This window comes from Copidosoma floridanum, unplaced genomic scaffold, assembly GCF_036245765.1.
Source record: "Copidosoma floridanum isolate Cflo_tuat_1 unplaced genomic scaffold, Cflo_Japanese_pri ptg000020l, whole genome shotgun sequence".
NCBI lineage: Eukaryota > Metazoa > Arthropoda > Insecta > Hymenoptera > Encyrtidae > Copidosoma > Copidosoma floridanum.
The window spans coordinates 30,462,331-30,479,361 of NW_028321897.1; the positions used below are offsets into that span (position 1 = coordinate 30,462,331).

The following is a 17,031-nucleotide window of genomic DNA, read 5'->3' on the forward strand; positions in this document are numbered from 1 at the left end:
AATTATAGAGGCAAGAACAAGCAGGAAAATAGACAGACATCATTATTGAAAACACCATGCGTAAAGTTCCGTACTTGGTAAGTGATAAGGATATGTACTTACAAGAATATCTTAAAACGAAGAAAATTTTAATAATTTACAGCTAAAAATTTTATAGCAAAATTCTACGTAGTATTATGACAAATCAGTAAGAGAGAAAGAGTAAAAAAAAGCTATCACATATGCAAGCTAAGGGAAAATTGTGTTTTTATTATGAACGCAGATACTAGGTTGTATGATACTAGACCAAAATAAGTATCATAACAATACAAGAGACGATTTTAATCAGTGAAAAATGGTACATTACGTCACTAGGGCACTAAGTACAAACATGAGCGCCTGAAGGGCGCGCTTGTTGTAGGTTGGTGCCCGAGTTGCGTATAATGTTTTCCTTACCGAGGGCGCAAAGTGAAATTTCGCGCCCGTGGGCACACTTTGCGCCCAGTAAATTACTTTGGGCTCATGAGGCGCAAAAAACTTTTCTACTCGTGGGCCCAAAGTAATTACTAGGGCGCAAAGTGTGACCCGATGGCGCAAAGCTGCACTTGCACTTTGGGCCCATGGTAAGAAAATATAGAATAGTAGTTTTCGTCGCATAAGAGCCGTCATCTCCAGGGCTATTTTGCGGCACGAGGGACCTGCGAAGCAGGGTCCCAGGGACGTAAGGTAGCTGCAGAGCCATGGCATTTATGTGGCAAATTCTATTTTTCCTACCAAGGGCAAAAGACAGAAAATACAGTTACAAGGACTATTAGGGACATAGAAACGAAGAATGGTTAAAATTTACATAGGAGAATGCTTATTTATCGAACGGGAAATCTATGTATAAGCTATCTAAATAGAGACGGTCCTTCGTGATCAAGCCTAATCATGGGTAAATAATAAATAACAGGTACAATAAAAATAAGAACTGATCAAAACAATTGATACGTGCGTTAAAAAAATTGTTTATCAAATTTAATATAAATGTGTATGCTAAGAAATGTTTTTGTTAAATGCTTTGCGCAAGTGGAGTTAAATTATAAGAAACAGAGAGAGAGAGAGAGAGAGAGAGAGAGAGAGAGAGAAAGAACAGTTATAAGGGATTTACATTTATCCAGGAAGAAGTAAGCTAGTCTGAAATATTTTATTTCATACCAAACAATTTTGATTTTAGTAATTTAGCATTAACTTTGAAGATATCTACTTTAAAATACCTCCGTAACTTTAGGAACCAAAAATCTGTCGAAATTTATAAATTCCATAAACTAGGTTCTTAAGAAATACTGGAAATTTTTTTTTTTTCAAACTGACAAAGACGAGTAATAATTTTCAGCAATACTTAAATTTTTTATTGCGATTAAGAAATCATGAAGTTTAGAAATATAAGCATAAAAAATAAATAAGATGTATTAATTTACATACTGGTATCTTGACAACGGCCAGTGAATCATTGATTCATCTCCAGTTATAAAAAACTGTCATTTAGACAAATAAATACACAAATTTACATTTACTTATGCGAATACTGTAACAAGGTATTTCGTAGAGAACGTTCACCAAATACTAGTTAATGCCAACTGACGTATACGGTAGACAACTGAAATAGGGGCTTTGGAGCTACAACAGAGACACTTAACCCACCGTTTTTACGGAGATAAAAGGTCTGGGAGAACCAGAAGCTTATTCCTGAGATAAAAGTGGATGGCTGTCAGAGTGACAAAAGAAGACATGCCAGAAATAGGAGAAGAAAATTCTTGTTAAGGTCGCGGAAGGGTGGAACTTTACTGATGCGCACCAGGTACGAACTCTTTTTTTTCTAAGGGTGCAAAGGGGTACATGTCCAAAGGTAAAAAAAACTCTTAACGTAGGAAAACATTTTTTTAGACCACTTTTAAAGTTCTGAATCAGCATTTTAAACCTATTTTGGTACAATACACTATTATTATATTTTTTAATTTTCTTTTCAAGATAAAGACTGAAGTTAAGACATAAGACCACCAAAAGATGTTTGAGGGTACAATATCATATTCCAGTAAATATAGACATTATTAGTGATGCAGAAAAATTAAAACTTTTTGTCATACTACGCTTGAGACTTTATTAGACTGAAAGGAAATTCATGTGTTACTTAAATTTTTAATTCTGGACTAAGGATTTCCATGTCATTGATGGTAATTAGTAATTTTTAAATTACTTTAGATTTTAATGGGCTCAAAATCCATTCACAAAGATCATGGCATACATCACGATTCAGGTTTAATGTTGATTATTTGTTAGCTAAGGGGTGTAAGACAGTATAATTTTCTAATTTTTATGGTGTATGAATATACAGGTCAGCTGTTGCAAAGTGTCTTACCATGAACATTTCCCTCTAATCTGGATAGAAGTTATTAATTGACGATGATTTAAGCATTACAACTAATTGCCATAATTTCACTTTCAGTTTCATAAGCGAAATTTTTTCAATGTTTATAATATAATTCATGATATCTTGGCTCATAAAAAAATAATGAAAACTATATTTTTTTACCATGACAGGGTTCCATGTAATGAGTTGAAGACAAACTAGAGGAGAAATTATTTTAGGAATGCATAAAGGTACATATGCTTCATTATATGATTCTGGATCTGCTTTCTTCCAGTCTTCTAGTTTACTTAAAACTCCCTTCAACGAAGAAAAGTCGTCCTCAACATCTGAAAATATTTCTCGAGACTCCTTTTCAATATCCTCTGTGAACAAAAGAGTTTGTCATGTACCAAAAAATATGCTTATTTTGAAACTTACGTTTAATATTAACAATTTTAAAAAAATGTACACATATAAATATTCGCTTCTTCAGTAGTGCAATACAATACTAATAATAAATTTTTTAAACATTGCAATTGACGTGACAGTCAATCTGAACAATTTAAATTGTAAGCAATATCATTTGATATTGTAGCCAGCTATTAAGTAACTAAAATTAGACTTATACTAAAATTATTTACCATCATGGCTTAACAGGCATGTTATACATACGGATCATTCTACCAAAAACGGTATGTTCCGTGTTCCTGTCAATAACAAAGTCGTCTAAGGAGATAGTGGGTGTATTCACACATCACCTCCAGAAAATAACATCTGTGAGACGTGACACCGTTGCTTAGTTGGGGGCGCTACTGTCAATATTTATGAGTGATGTGTTTCGCAACCTCATCAATAAAAAAACAGACAACGTCAATGTATTTGCTCTTTTTTGAGACGTTTTCGGAACGTATATATGAACAAAATAAAGCAGACGACAAAACATAGGTAAATATCACGAAAAAGAGCAACTAGATCAACGTCATCTACTTTTCTATTGGCAAGATTTTGGAACATATCACCAGTAAATATTGACAGTAGAGCCTCCAACCACACAATAATGCCATGTCTTTTATATTTACTGACTCGTGGTGGTTGCAGAATACACCCATCAATTTAAAAACTTTTTTATGAAACTAAAGAAAGCTTTTCTCGAAGGCACAACAGAATTCATATTATAAATAGTATTGCCTTAGGTTAAGATACTGTAACCTACTCTATTTCATTTCTTGATTAAAATGGGAGAATCCGAATATTATAAAATATTTTCATTATATAGAGCAGTGTACCATCTGTGTATACATATACATCATTTTGCTATTTTAGGATTATTACTGTTCCATACATTATCTTTGACGCCATACAAATTGCCACAATTTCACGTTTTGAATAGGCACACACAAGAAGAAGCGCAATTGATGATCCATGCGAGAGGGGCACGGCAATGACAACGTTGTCAGACGAATTTTCCGTCATACAACACCAGCCTAACCATCTAGATTGGATAGGCATTTTTCTTTCTACACCGTCACCCCTGTATTATCGAGCTTGAACAGCGCTTAACGCTGAGATCGCTCCAGCATCTTCAAGGTCTGGAGATGCACGATTTCTGGCATTCTAGATTCAACTCTGGCTCGACTGAGTATCTCAGTTTTTTTGGTTCTCGATCTTAGGATCCGCTGGGCCAAGCTATTGTACAAGGATCTTTAATCATGCGCAACAATTTTTGTCTAACATTAAAAATGATGTCACAAAATGATTATCAATTCCAAAATTCATTTGGCTACCCTGAACCTTACAGTATGGCTAGATCAAATTTAAAAAATGGATTTTATTGAGGGTACTAATCATTTTTATGTAAAAGAGCAGAATTTGGATCCTGATTTTTTAAGACAATCAATTTCACAACATAAACAAATAAAACTCTTATGTTCTGCATTATACCTCGTTGCAACGTATTCCTTGTTGATTTATGTAAGTTTAAAAATTGTAAATGCATTAAAAATATTTTTTTTTAAATGTTGTACTTAAACTGTTTGATAGCCTTATTTTCGATACAGTTTTTAAACAATTTACTCGTAAATGCAATAAAACATGCGGAGCAAAATGCAGATGCAAAAAAAAGGATTTGATTGTTTAATGTCTACAAATATGGTCGAGACAAAAATCTTACAAATGAAAACAACTAGCTAAACTCACAATAAATACTTCATCTTGTATGTAGGGCACCAGGAAGTAGCTCCGTTTAAAACGATACACCCTGAGAGGAAGAGCATCTCGGGCACCTCGTAAACTGGTGGTGCCCCACATGTATGACGAAGTATCTTGCATGAATTTAGCCACTTGTTTATATTTGGACAATTGGTCTTGACAATGTTTACAGATAATTGAGCACTTAAATCCATTTTTTTTGAAACTGTATTGCCCTCCGTATCTTTTCATGCATTGATAAGCAAAATTGTGTTAGAAATAAGCGGCTGCAGTGTGGTAACAGGAAGTAGCCCCTTTTAAAATGATATACCCTGAGGAAAACCCTGAATAAAGGTTTTATATTCATTCGAAGGGCAGATTCATTAGTAGAGATTCTTAGATTTTCGTACACGGAAGAGAAAATCTTTTATTTACAAGTATCGAAACCTAAAAGCATGCAACCCTCTGTTCGAAGTACAGCATAGCACGTTGTGGTGCTCAAGTATATTTTTTTTTAATTATTGTTTATGTATGCAAAAATTATTGACTTGCATAAATCAATAAGAAATATCCTTCAAAATTAAAAATTTTTTTGTAAGTCAAAACAACAGTTCAAATTAAAACAATCGCAGTAAACACTCAATTGTTAATAACTGTTATTAAAAACACATTATCACAAATTTTTTTCTTAATTCACAAAAAAATTTATACTATCAAGAAGAATTTGTTACAACACAGTATACTTCAAGGTGGCTTAGGCGGTTGGTGCCGTACCTAGGGTAGAGTGCCATAAGGGTCCGTAATAAATCAACGCTTTTTGACGGTAATTTTTTAAATAAATATACTTATTTTGATAAAATAAAAATGCAAGATCAAGAAATTGCCTCAGACGTACCGAGAAATGTTAATTGTAAAAATCGAGAGATGTTCCGAGGCACTTGATATTGACGGTACATTTCTGCTTGTCAACGTCACATATTTCAGCGGCTGCCATAGTTATACCCGCTCGTGTTGTCGTTTCATACATCAAAATACATCCGCCTCGAACAAATCTTTTTTTTAAAGTTGTGCGAAAATGTATAATCTTTATGCGACTGTGGGCAAACAAAAAGGAAAATTCATTAAGCGTGGCCAGAACAATCAGTATTCCGAATACTATCATTATTATGACTTCAGGAACATTTATCTATTTACTTTTTTCCAACTCCTTTGAATTTCGCGCATGAATGCACTATAGGCACTGTTGCCAAACTTATGGAGCATAGGCAGTCAGAAGCCAAATTAATATTTCATAGTTTTCTTCCGATTTACTCTGAATTTAAGTGGTTGACCCTATATTTTTCAAAATTTAATAGATTTTTTGTGAAAAATTATACAAGTACCATTTTAAATTTTTTAGGTTAATCAAGTACTTTTAGAGTTATAGCCGTTTGAGTGACAATTCCTATAAGACTGCTAGTTAAATTAGTGAATTTCAGTAGCAATTTGCATGAAAATTAAATAGTTGACCTTAGTATTTTTTTATCGCAAATAAATCCGGCATACTTAATTTACATAGTTCCAGAATTTAATAGGTCTTAATCAAGCCATTCAAAATCGCCCAACCGAACCTTAAAATATGAGAGTTAAAAAAATATCCTTATGTTGCAAAATTAAATTCCATAAAAATTTGGGGTCAGAATAAAAAAAAAAAATCTTTCCTTAACATTAATGTTCTTAGTATCATGAATAAAATTTATTTAGTAACTTGATCTAGCCATAATTTCAGGTTCAGGGCAGCCAAAGAAATTCTCTAATTAATAATCGTTTTGTTGCAAAAATCGAAGAAAAAATCTGGTCAATTTTCTATGTATTTAAAAACAAATAAAAACTTACACGATTATATCTCAAAGCTATCTTTCCATGAATTGTGATCATAAAACGAAGCGATTCCAAAAATTCTCTTCGTAGTTACAAAAAATTTCTCATTACACGCATTATCTACTTGTTTACGTAGTAAAAAAAGAACTATTGAAATGAATACTATGAACACGACAAGCTCAAGACATTTTTGTTACGATTATTAGTATTAAATTTTGTGTGAAAAAAAATAGTTTGCAAGTCCACATTTCTACGGTGAAGTGTAGGACATGGTAAAGCTACCTTGGCTGGAAAAAACGTATATCAGTGGTACAAAATGTTCTGAGAGAGCTGAAAAGATGTGAAGGGCAAAGAGTGTGCTGGACACACAAGTACGTCGGTAACAGACAAAAATTTTGATAAAGTAGTTTAACATTGGTTAGGAGATGTTGGACTCGGTCTACAATAACATAAATTTGCTCCAGAGGGTCATAACTGGTGACAAATAATGGGCTTCTGGTTATGACGTAAAAACTAAAGCTCAATCATCCCAAGTGAAGCTGCTGCGTGAGCCAAGACTAAAGAAAGAGCGCCATGTTTGGTCGACTGTAAAAGTTTTGTTCACAGTTTTCTCTGATTGTATGGGTTTGATGCATCATAATTTTTGCAAATCAATCCGTCCAATTCACTCGGATTTATGGAGAAACAAATGCTGGCTTCTACATCTAAATAGTACCTCTAATCACACATCGTTGCTTGTATGCAAGATTTCAATCAAAAACAATACAGTAATGCTACCTTAGTCACCATATTTTCCAGACCTGGCCTCTCGTGACTTGTTTCTGCTCCCAAAACTTGACGCTACGCTACGATGAAGGAGATAAAGACGTTATAATACTTAAAAACAATTAAATATTCGCGAAGCTATTTAAACTAATCTCGGACTTAAAAATATAAGGTTAACATTTCGTACTAGTTAAAAGTTTCGATGACTCCACTTAATTTTTTTTAACACGCATTCTAATCAGTATGGAAATACAGAAAGAACACAAGACATGATAATTTATAGATTTTTAATTTTAAAACGTTGGAAATGCTTAGAGAATATGAGAACCTAAAGAGCGTTCGTATTAGTAACAAAAATAAGGAACGCAAAAATTAAGGAAAAGAAAGGAAGAAAATACATGGTAATCGAACAACTTCAGAAAACGGAAGACTTCTGCAAAGGAAAATGATAGAATAAGTTAAGGGAAAAAAGAAAAGAGGCAATGCTTAGGTTACGAAATCAATTACTTACTTAAATAGGATAGTAGGTACTAAAAAAATTTCAAAGGAATCTTTTCTATCTTAGATAAGAATTTACATTTTTAATCAATACATTTGATAAGACTGAAAAAAAAAAATGATGAAAGGTCGACGAACTTTTCTGATATAAGCTGGAGATAAAAAAAAAATTCGAAACTGTGAAGGGATCTAACAATTAAAAACTAAGTACGAACTACTGAGTCATATTGGATTTCATTAATTAAGGTGTTCTGAGCGCTCCACTTAAATCACTCAATCAAGTACGTCTAAATAGAAAATAAAAAATTTATAATATAAAAAGTAAAATGAACCAAAGAACAAATATCAATCCTAATTGATTAACCAGTGGAACCATTACTCATAAAGAAACAGCTATTATCAAATTTAATATAGATTTACAGAGCGAGAAAAATTGATTTGCATAGAGAAAATCAGCTTTTTTTAAAGAACAAAGAATTTTGTCCACTAGGCTGACTCTACGAAATAAGAACTCATTATTTTTCATATTGTGTCAGTTAAATTACACTGAAGAAAAAACTGTACGATGAAAAGAAATGAAGTCAGGCTTGGTACACTCACGTAAATAGTACCAAGTATAACTTGTTGATATTAGTCGTAATATGTTATAAATTTATCTTTTTATTAATTTTCCATTTGTCCATTGTCTTTGATTTGAAGTTTTTATAACTCATCGTTTGTTTGGCCCTTCTCCAATCAACATTTATAATCTTCTAGTTCTAATGAATAAAAAGGGTGAATTATTTAATTTTTGGCGACTTAACAACAACAATTTGTGATGTAAATAAAGATAAATGGCTCGAAAATAACTTTAAACAGAAAATGGAGTCAGACAAGGATATCCATTGAACACCTCATTCTTTTAAAGTTACATGAACGATACGAATCCAGTTTAAAAGATAAAAATGAGGGTCCAGATGCGATAATAAAAAGGAGAAAAATTATAATCGAAAAATTGCGGACATTGTAGTATTAAATTCAGGAACTACTGAGAAATTATGAGTTATAATAAAGGATCCTAATAAGTAGGTAAAAAGGCTAAAATAACTGTAAATGAAAAAAAAATTGAAATATCATAATATGCATAAGGTAAAAGAAAGAAATAGAAAACAAGAAATAAACATTCAAGAAACATCAGAATAAAGCACTAGACAAATGAAGAAGCTACGGTTTTTAGACTCCAATGAACATTTACTGATCACATAGATGTAATCAACTGATGGCAAGTTACCACAGTAACTTGCAGGTTTAAAAAAAAACAATTAATGTGGCATGAAGACGATGAAAATAGCGAAAGTTCTGTAGCTTCAGTGAAAGGCTCTCAATGAATAAAGATTGCTTTAACGTACTTGAAATTTAAGAATGAGGAAAGGAGGGTATAAAACAAACTAGAGAGTCTAGAGGAAGTTTGTAAGAATGACAACATGATCAAACAAAGATACTTCGGCTTACATTGAGGGAAAGGAAAGAATAAAGAAAAATTGGAGATGTTAACAAGCAGCTCTTCGTTCTGACTTTGCCCGAGATTCACTGAGTCAAGCACCATAGTGTTGTTGATACTTCTTGGAATGAAAAAATTTGAGTGAAAAAAAATTTTGTTTGGAATCCATACAGCTTTGGTCAAATAATAAGCTGTAAGGAAGTGAAAATAGTATATTACTCACCTAGGAAGGAAAAATAAAGAATGTCTCAGATCGCAGGCAATTGACGGCAGAAAATTGACAGCGATAAGCATGCGATCTGAGGGATTCTTTGTTTCCTCCCGTGCATTGTATACGATTTTTCATCAATCCTGCACTGAGAGAAGGGATTTTCGTTCCACGAAGCGAAAATTTCCTCTAAAATTTTCGCTTCGCGGAAAGAAATTTTTTTGGTCAGAGGTTATATCAGCAAGTTTAAATTTGCTGTTGTGGTAGCTATTTTCTTTACACGTGATTGAAGTGATAATTGTGCAAATGATAGAACGATACAAGTGCAAGGACAATATAAACAAAGCTTTTTGAGTAAGAGGTTACGCTTTCTTACCATCGATATGTTTGCTTGGCTATTTTATGCTTGTGTGCTACACGGTCTTCACGGTTTTCCAGCATTGAAGTAAAATCAGCAACAAGACCATACGACGTCTGTCAATGTAGGGGCTGCACTAAATTAAAGCTTTCTGGTGATAAGCTCTACAGACATTGTAATGTCACTTATCAAAACGATAGTCACAACTCGTAGATTCAACACACCGATTAATTTTTATCTAATCATATTTACTAAGAAGTTAGTTTGAAAAAATAAGTCTCATAGAATTAATGGAAAATGGGTTTCAAAACCATGGAATGTATAACCTCAATTTTATTTCATCCGTTAGTTGACAGCATTTGACATTAGAATAGACGTAGTTCATTTCAACACGTATGCGTTTGTAAAAATGATATCAAAAAAATTCTCATCACCGCTAAACGCCCAATTCAACCCACTTCAGCATCGAACGTCTTGAGCACTGAGTTGAAATTTCAATAGTATGCAAATAATATCGATGTATTTTAGGGATTTTACTGATTTAAAAAAAACTCAGATTTAGTATCTGGTCGCACTATTAAAGGCTTGATAGGCTAGAGGGCGGGAAAAGAAGTTTCTTAAACATCGTCTTGATGTAAGAAAGTGAATAAATTCCTGTATTTTCTAAACTGAACTATATTCAGTTTTTTAATACAATGTTCCATTTATAGGCTCCATATTTTTGCGTGAGCTGAGTGGAATGGGTATTTTTATTACAAGAACTTATTACTCTCTTATTTTCTGTTGTTTTCAGGTGCACACAATGGTTGTCTGTATGGTTTCAACGAGTAAAATGTAACGTATATGGTTCATTCTACAAAAAGCAGAATGTTAAGTGGGCAAACACTTTAAATGGATTTTGAACTGTTCAATGATTTTTTTCGCCTTTTGCATGACCAAAATAAGCTGAAATTTCAGTAGACTTCAGTCTATTTCAGTAAAGTGACCCATACATATTCTCAGAAGCTAATAAGACATTGAACTCATGCAGTACCATGTAATACAAAAGCAAATCCCAGAAACTTTTTTTCTGTCCCCGACTCAATATTTGATAAGATCCCTATTTTCTTCCTATCTTCTCTGTGTATTTCCATTTTATTGACATTATTGTGTATAAAAATTCATACAACAGGTATTAGACGGCTTTGATTACTTCAGTGGAAAACATAAAAGCAAAAAAAAGTGACAAAAACACTAAATTTCAGATAGTTTATTAAAAAATTCATATCTTCGGTACGCTTTAAGTTTTAGAGCATAGCAACTAATGACTTGAAATTTTGCACAGAGTTAACTTTTCAGAAATTTTTTTTAAAATGTCAAGATTTCTAGTGTGCTCCTAATTGAAAAAATTTAGTAAAGGTTTAAAGTAGTTACTCCATATGTTTACTAAAAACGTATCTTTTTATACTTTGTCATGTCGTATTTGAAACGTTTGTTTCAATACCATGAAAAAAATTATCCGTTAAACTACACTTAGAATCAAAGTCATTTGTACATTTCAATTAAAAAGGCACTCTTACATAAGCCAGAAATAAAATCATGATTACAAAAAAAAGGTCGTGAACGTAATTTTAAAAAATCTGTATTTTTGCTAGCACATCCTGAATTCTATAAAAACATCATGAAAAACATTGCACATCACTAAGTTCAATACAACAAACATATAGCCAGATCGCTGTATTATGGATCCAACTAATGCAACACGTCAAAAGAAGTTGGTATTATTATCTAGAGTAAACAGTACTTTTGTGTCAAAATTTGAACGATTCCTAACTTTTTCTGATAGTAATAAACATAAGCTGTGCAGCAGATCTTTTGTTCTTAAAATTGACTAAATTACTTTAAAAAATATAGTCCAAACTACAATTTAAATATTTTTGTATGTGTTTGATATAGCATCTTAGACAAATTATACCACTCTGGTAAATTTTTAATAATTAAATTTCATATAAATAAAAAAAAATTAATTCATACTTTTATTTCTTCGTTTGAGCTAATTCATAGAACTAATAAAGGAATAGGACACTTGCAAGTATTAAAATTTAATTTCATGTATGTACACGTCTTTCAAAAAAATTGTAAATCCTAGTAGTCTACGACTTTTGTTAACATAAAAGTTTTAATTTTTAACGTCACTAGGATTGACTTTAAAAATTTATAAAAAAATCAATTATTGCCAACACGAATAACAAACAGATATTGTACTAGAGTATTTATAGTAAAAGTTTTAGATCTTGTTAACTATAATTAAAGTGCTTTGCAATAAAAAAGATGACAAATTTTTTCATTTTGAATGCTGTAAAAAAACCAATAATACAAAATAGCAAGAACTGACGAATTAACACTGATTATTTAATGTGCTTCAAAAAAATTTGTAACTTCTGTAGCATATGTTCTAAGAAAATAATAATCAATTTAGTTATCAATTCTATAATTACATGCTCTAATCTTGTGAAGAATACGTTTCATAAATTAAGCTAATTGTTATATGTATTCTTACATCGACACCAAATAGCTAACCACTACAAAAGGACCGTGCGGCAAATATTTCTCAGCAGCTAAATCTGTAATATTTATTCATAAGTTTAAATTTTAAAATTAAGTAAAGTTGGTTGCCAAATGAAAATTTTCCAATTCAAACCTTCGTTGAACTGCACGTCCGGGTTCACAGTCCAAAAAATTTATTTGTATTTCTCTTACTACAGTAATTACTAAGTATCTACATTTGAATTACTTATCACACAGTTAAACCTCTATTTCCATTGACTCAAACGATTATGTAAAATTTGAAATTCACAATTGTTTTAGAAATACTGTAGGAAAAAATTTTGAGAGACTATTTTGAAATTTGGGATATGCTCATACACGTTTAACGGCTACCTTATTAGCTGTGCTCGTTTATAAGCGTTGTTAAAAAACAACCAGACATTATAAGTACTGACAGGATTATTGCCAAAAGTACGCACCAACAATGGAACATAGTCTGTTTTATAAGGTAAAAAATCATTAAAAGCAAATTTTTATTTGATTTTTTTTTTTTATACTTTCTTTTCTACTTTTTTTAGGTAAATTCGATTGACGTTGATTTTTCTATTGTTACAATCACTACAAGGTAAACCGTCGCACACGTCAAATTTAAAAAAAAATGGTGCTTCCAAATATTGCTATGCATTGTTTAGTTTTTTCTAAATTGATTTTTGTAAGTAAGTCTTTGAGATTGAATTGCAAAAGTAATTGTCGTTGTTTAACTACGGTAAACATGTTTTATTTAGTGTAACGTACATGATAGTGAAAAAAAACTAATTTTGTACAAAACAAAAAAAATTTTTTACCGTAAACATTTTTCAATATTTCAACCAATTTTGTGTATAATTATTCTAAATAATAAGTATACAATCGTCACAAAAAGAACAACTTAAAAAAAATTAATCTAGGTTGTTTACAAGCCGAGATAAAAGAAATTCACGTTTGTTGTGATTACAGCTAAAAAAAGGTATTAACAAGCTTAAAAAATTTATAAACATTTTCCAAGTTATTTCACAATAATGTTACTACGTTGTTTTTACAATCTCGTTTATATATGAATTCAAAAATTTTTTTCAAAGTTGCATATTTTGACGTCTCACTGGTTTAGCACTCTCCATTCCTTCTCTTTCGCCACTACCACCTTGGCATTCGAAAAGGTTTCAGCTCTTTCTATTTTTACTTTCTTCGACATTACCTTTATCAAATATTTAACTCATATAATTATTATCTATAAATTACCTGTTAAAATAAAAAAAAAACTTTGTGTGTTCCGAATTAATGATCTTGAACATGAAAACTAAAAAAGTATATACAGAGAGAACTTTTTAAAAATAAATTGACGGCGGGTTTTTAACACACTCTATTTGTGTTTTATTAGAGAGTTACTTAAAATATCATTTGCATACGTAGGCAACAACAATTTTTTACATCGGGGGCGGTATCTTTAATATGATCTGCTGGTTTGTATGCAAATTATTTTGCAAAGGATGATTTCATACAAAGTATCGATGGAAATATTTGCTTGCGTACTACCACTGTTGTAATTGATTGGTGATCAGCTGAACCTCAGATTATTATTTGACAAACATCTAAACAAACCACGCTAGTATATATAACAAATTCTGCAGCAAACAAAGAACTGTAAGAAACGCAACTTCAAGAAAAATCAATCGAAGCCAATGTACTAGAGCAACCAATGGAAATTGATTTTGGAAGGCAGCAAGAAATCACAGATAATAATAGCGTACCGGTTGAGACTACCACAGAACATAGAAATGAAGCGCATTACAATGTTCTTGAAAATAACGAATCATTGATGTGACAAAACACTCATATGATTTATTATACTCTTCTAAAAAGATGTATTGTTAAAAGTTCATGAAAGTGAATTAAATGAGGTATGATTGAATTATGAAATTGTTGATAATGTCAGTAGAAGTATAAATGATGTAAAGCCCAATGAAGTTGAACCTCAAAAAATCCTACGTCTAAGCAAAATAAAAATAAGGACTAACAGAAAAAAAATGTTAACAGAACATTTTATTCAGTCAAGTGTGTACAGTACACGCGGTCTCAAGACCGTCAGATAAAATTATGAGCAAAAAAATAGTCTTTGAAAAAAATTCAAAAAAATGTTAAAGATCCAAACTTTCTACTGAAACGGCGCGTATGCGTTAAAAAATTAAAACAAGCTACAGATCTACACAATTTTATAAACAATACAGATTTTAGTGAATCACAGAAAACTTTCATAGCAAAGAAATTCAAGCGAAAAAATAGACAAAAGGTCACACTTGATGAAAAAAATTTATGAAAATTAAATAAGTGTCATTTAGCTGCTAGCTACAATCAGTTAATAACATTAGGGATTAGGTTGGCAGGACTATCTATTGTAAGGATTGAATAACCCAATGGGATGTTAAACCCAGCTTAAATGAGAGTGTTTTAAGTAAAATCAAGCAAGAGTTAAGTAAACTATCAGTAAATGAGTGGATATGCGCATTAAAATTTGATGAGATGAGCATCAAAAGTATGAAAAAAATTTTCTACCAAATATGACGAGGTAAAAGATCTTAAAGATTTGGAAGGAAGTTTTAAAAATTCGAACATTGCTAAACATTCCCTATTATTTCGTTTGGATAGTATCATTGCCAAAAATCCTTAGCGTCAACTGCTATGTTTCAAGTTTAATGAAAATCGAACTAGTACTGAACAACTGCTAGTAATCTTCCGTGAAATATTGACAGCCTTAATCAAAATAGGAGCAATTGTTAAAATTATTGTTCGTGACTAAGGTCAAAATAACCAAACACTTTATAATAAATTATTAAATGTTAACATTGATGAATCTTTTATTTGAACATTAAGGCTAGAAGATTTTTACTGCTTTTGATTGGCCGCTTCTCATCAAACGTTTGCTTTATTAGTTGAGAGCGTATGGATATGTTTTCATGCAAAGCAAAATTATAATGGCTTATAATGCCTTAGTAAAAACTTATGAAGTAGATAATACAAATAATCGTTCGAAATTTTTAGCATTTTTAAATGATAATCTTTTTAACCCAAATAACGTAGACTATATGAAATTAAGTTTAGCCTGCAATTATTGTAGACTGTGTAATGTTGAAAAGCAAAAGCGGCCACTGTCAAGTCTTAGCCCAGAGATTGAAGGATGTCTGATAAATTTTGTGAAATAGTCTAGAAAATTGACATCACACACAATTCGTGTAAGTACACGTGAAAAATTCGAGTGAGTGAGTAGGCTGCCTTGTTTTATTAGTTTGTCTTTGAATATCAACTGTTTATTGCAGCTGTTTAATGAAAAAAAAAAAAATAAGTAAAATAAACCATCCGAACTTCAAGTCAGCAAGTGGTCTTTGTAAATAAGATAGTGTAGAGCATAATTACTCAAGATGTCAAGGAAGAAGTGGTTTCAATCCAAATCCAACTTTCCATGTACACTGTTTTATTGTCACACATATTCTTTGTACAGATTTTATTGATACTCGTCAATAAAATAATGTTACGATTGTAGAAACCCATTCTTTGGTAAACTTAAATCAGATTGACTCAAACAATCGAACTGTGGATTCATTGACAACTACTGCAAACACTTTATCTGATAAGTTAGGAGTAACAGAAATGCGAGATATGCAAGAACTTTTGCGAGTAGCTTAAATGATAAAAATATTTCGCCTATGGATTTAGAAGGAATAGTAGACTTTGAAATCAAAAGATTGTATGAGAAAGATACCATTACTTACAGAAGTTCTGACCAACGAGTCATGAATGACGAATTTTCTACAAAATGTAGAGAAAATAAACATACTGATAAAACACTCTCAGAAATAGTTATTTATATCAGAAATAAATTATTTTTTACGATTCAGTTAATAGATAAATTTATAAAGAATTTAATTTACGTAAGGTTTAATTTATGGCTATATTACTAAGAGAATTTTATACTGTACTATTCAAAGTTGTAATGACAGATCAGGAGAAGATTAGTCTCTACGGTTACGATTAAATATACGGATATGTCTTGATAATATGCACTGATAAAAAATTTAGGGCCTTAGAACAGAGCTAAAAAATATTTTTTATCTTTTCAGATCCTAATTAATGATTGTTGATTTTTAAATGTGCCGAAATCAATACAGAAATGTTAATACGATAAAAACTTTTTTTTTATCACAAAACTAAACGAAGTGTAAAAATTTTAAATGTAAATAATGTGAAAAAAATGTAGTAAATTAATAGAGTTTTTTTGGGCCTTTCGCTTCTTTCTCACGTAAATTAAGTTGTTATTTTTTTCTGCACACCATATTTTTATCCACAAACGCTTATTTTTATGGTTTTGAAATTTTTACTGACACAAAACAATTAAACTAAAAACTCATCTGTTTAGTACTTTTTTGTTTTACTTATGAAATTTCTTTTTCTCAGTGTACACTCTTTACCAGGCAAGTATCTTACTAGTTTTTAAACAATAGAAAAATATTAACAAGGAAGAATAACATTACTAATTTCTTAGCATCATGTGGCTGTCACACCACTAGCTTTCCCTATTATTGTTATGACTCGGCCTGACGTTATTATTTTTAATTTAAACAACTTTTATTCAGAGGTAAGGGCTATAGTAAAAACGAGAGTCACAAAATTTTGCTTAATAGTTCTTATTAGGCTTTTACAAGGTCATGCTTTGTTCAAGTTCATAGTCAAAAACATAAGAATGATTAAAA

At 31.3% G+C, this 17,031-nt stretch overlaps 1 protein-coding gene across 1 annotated transcript in view; it reads right to left on the reverse strand.

The window, feature by feature from the left end:
* LOC106643749 (PAX3- and PAX7-binding protein 1) overlaps positions 1-17,031 on the reverse strand; it is a 316,808-nt gene that overhangs the window by 110,039 nt on the left and 189,738 nt on the right. Inside the window, exon 12 of the mRNA XM_089593866.1 lies at positions 2,552-2,751. Coding sequence (XP_089449992.1) covers positions 2,552-2,751 — 200 coding nt within the window. The remainder of the gene's footprint in view (positions 1-2,551; positions 2,752-17,031) is intronic.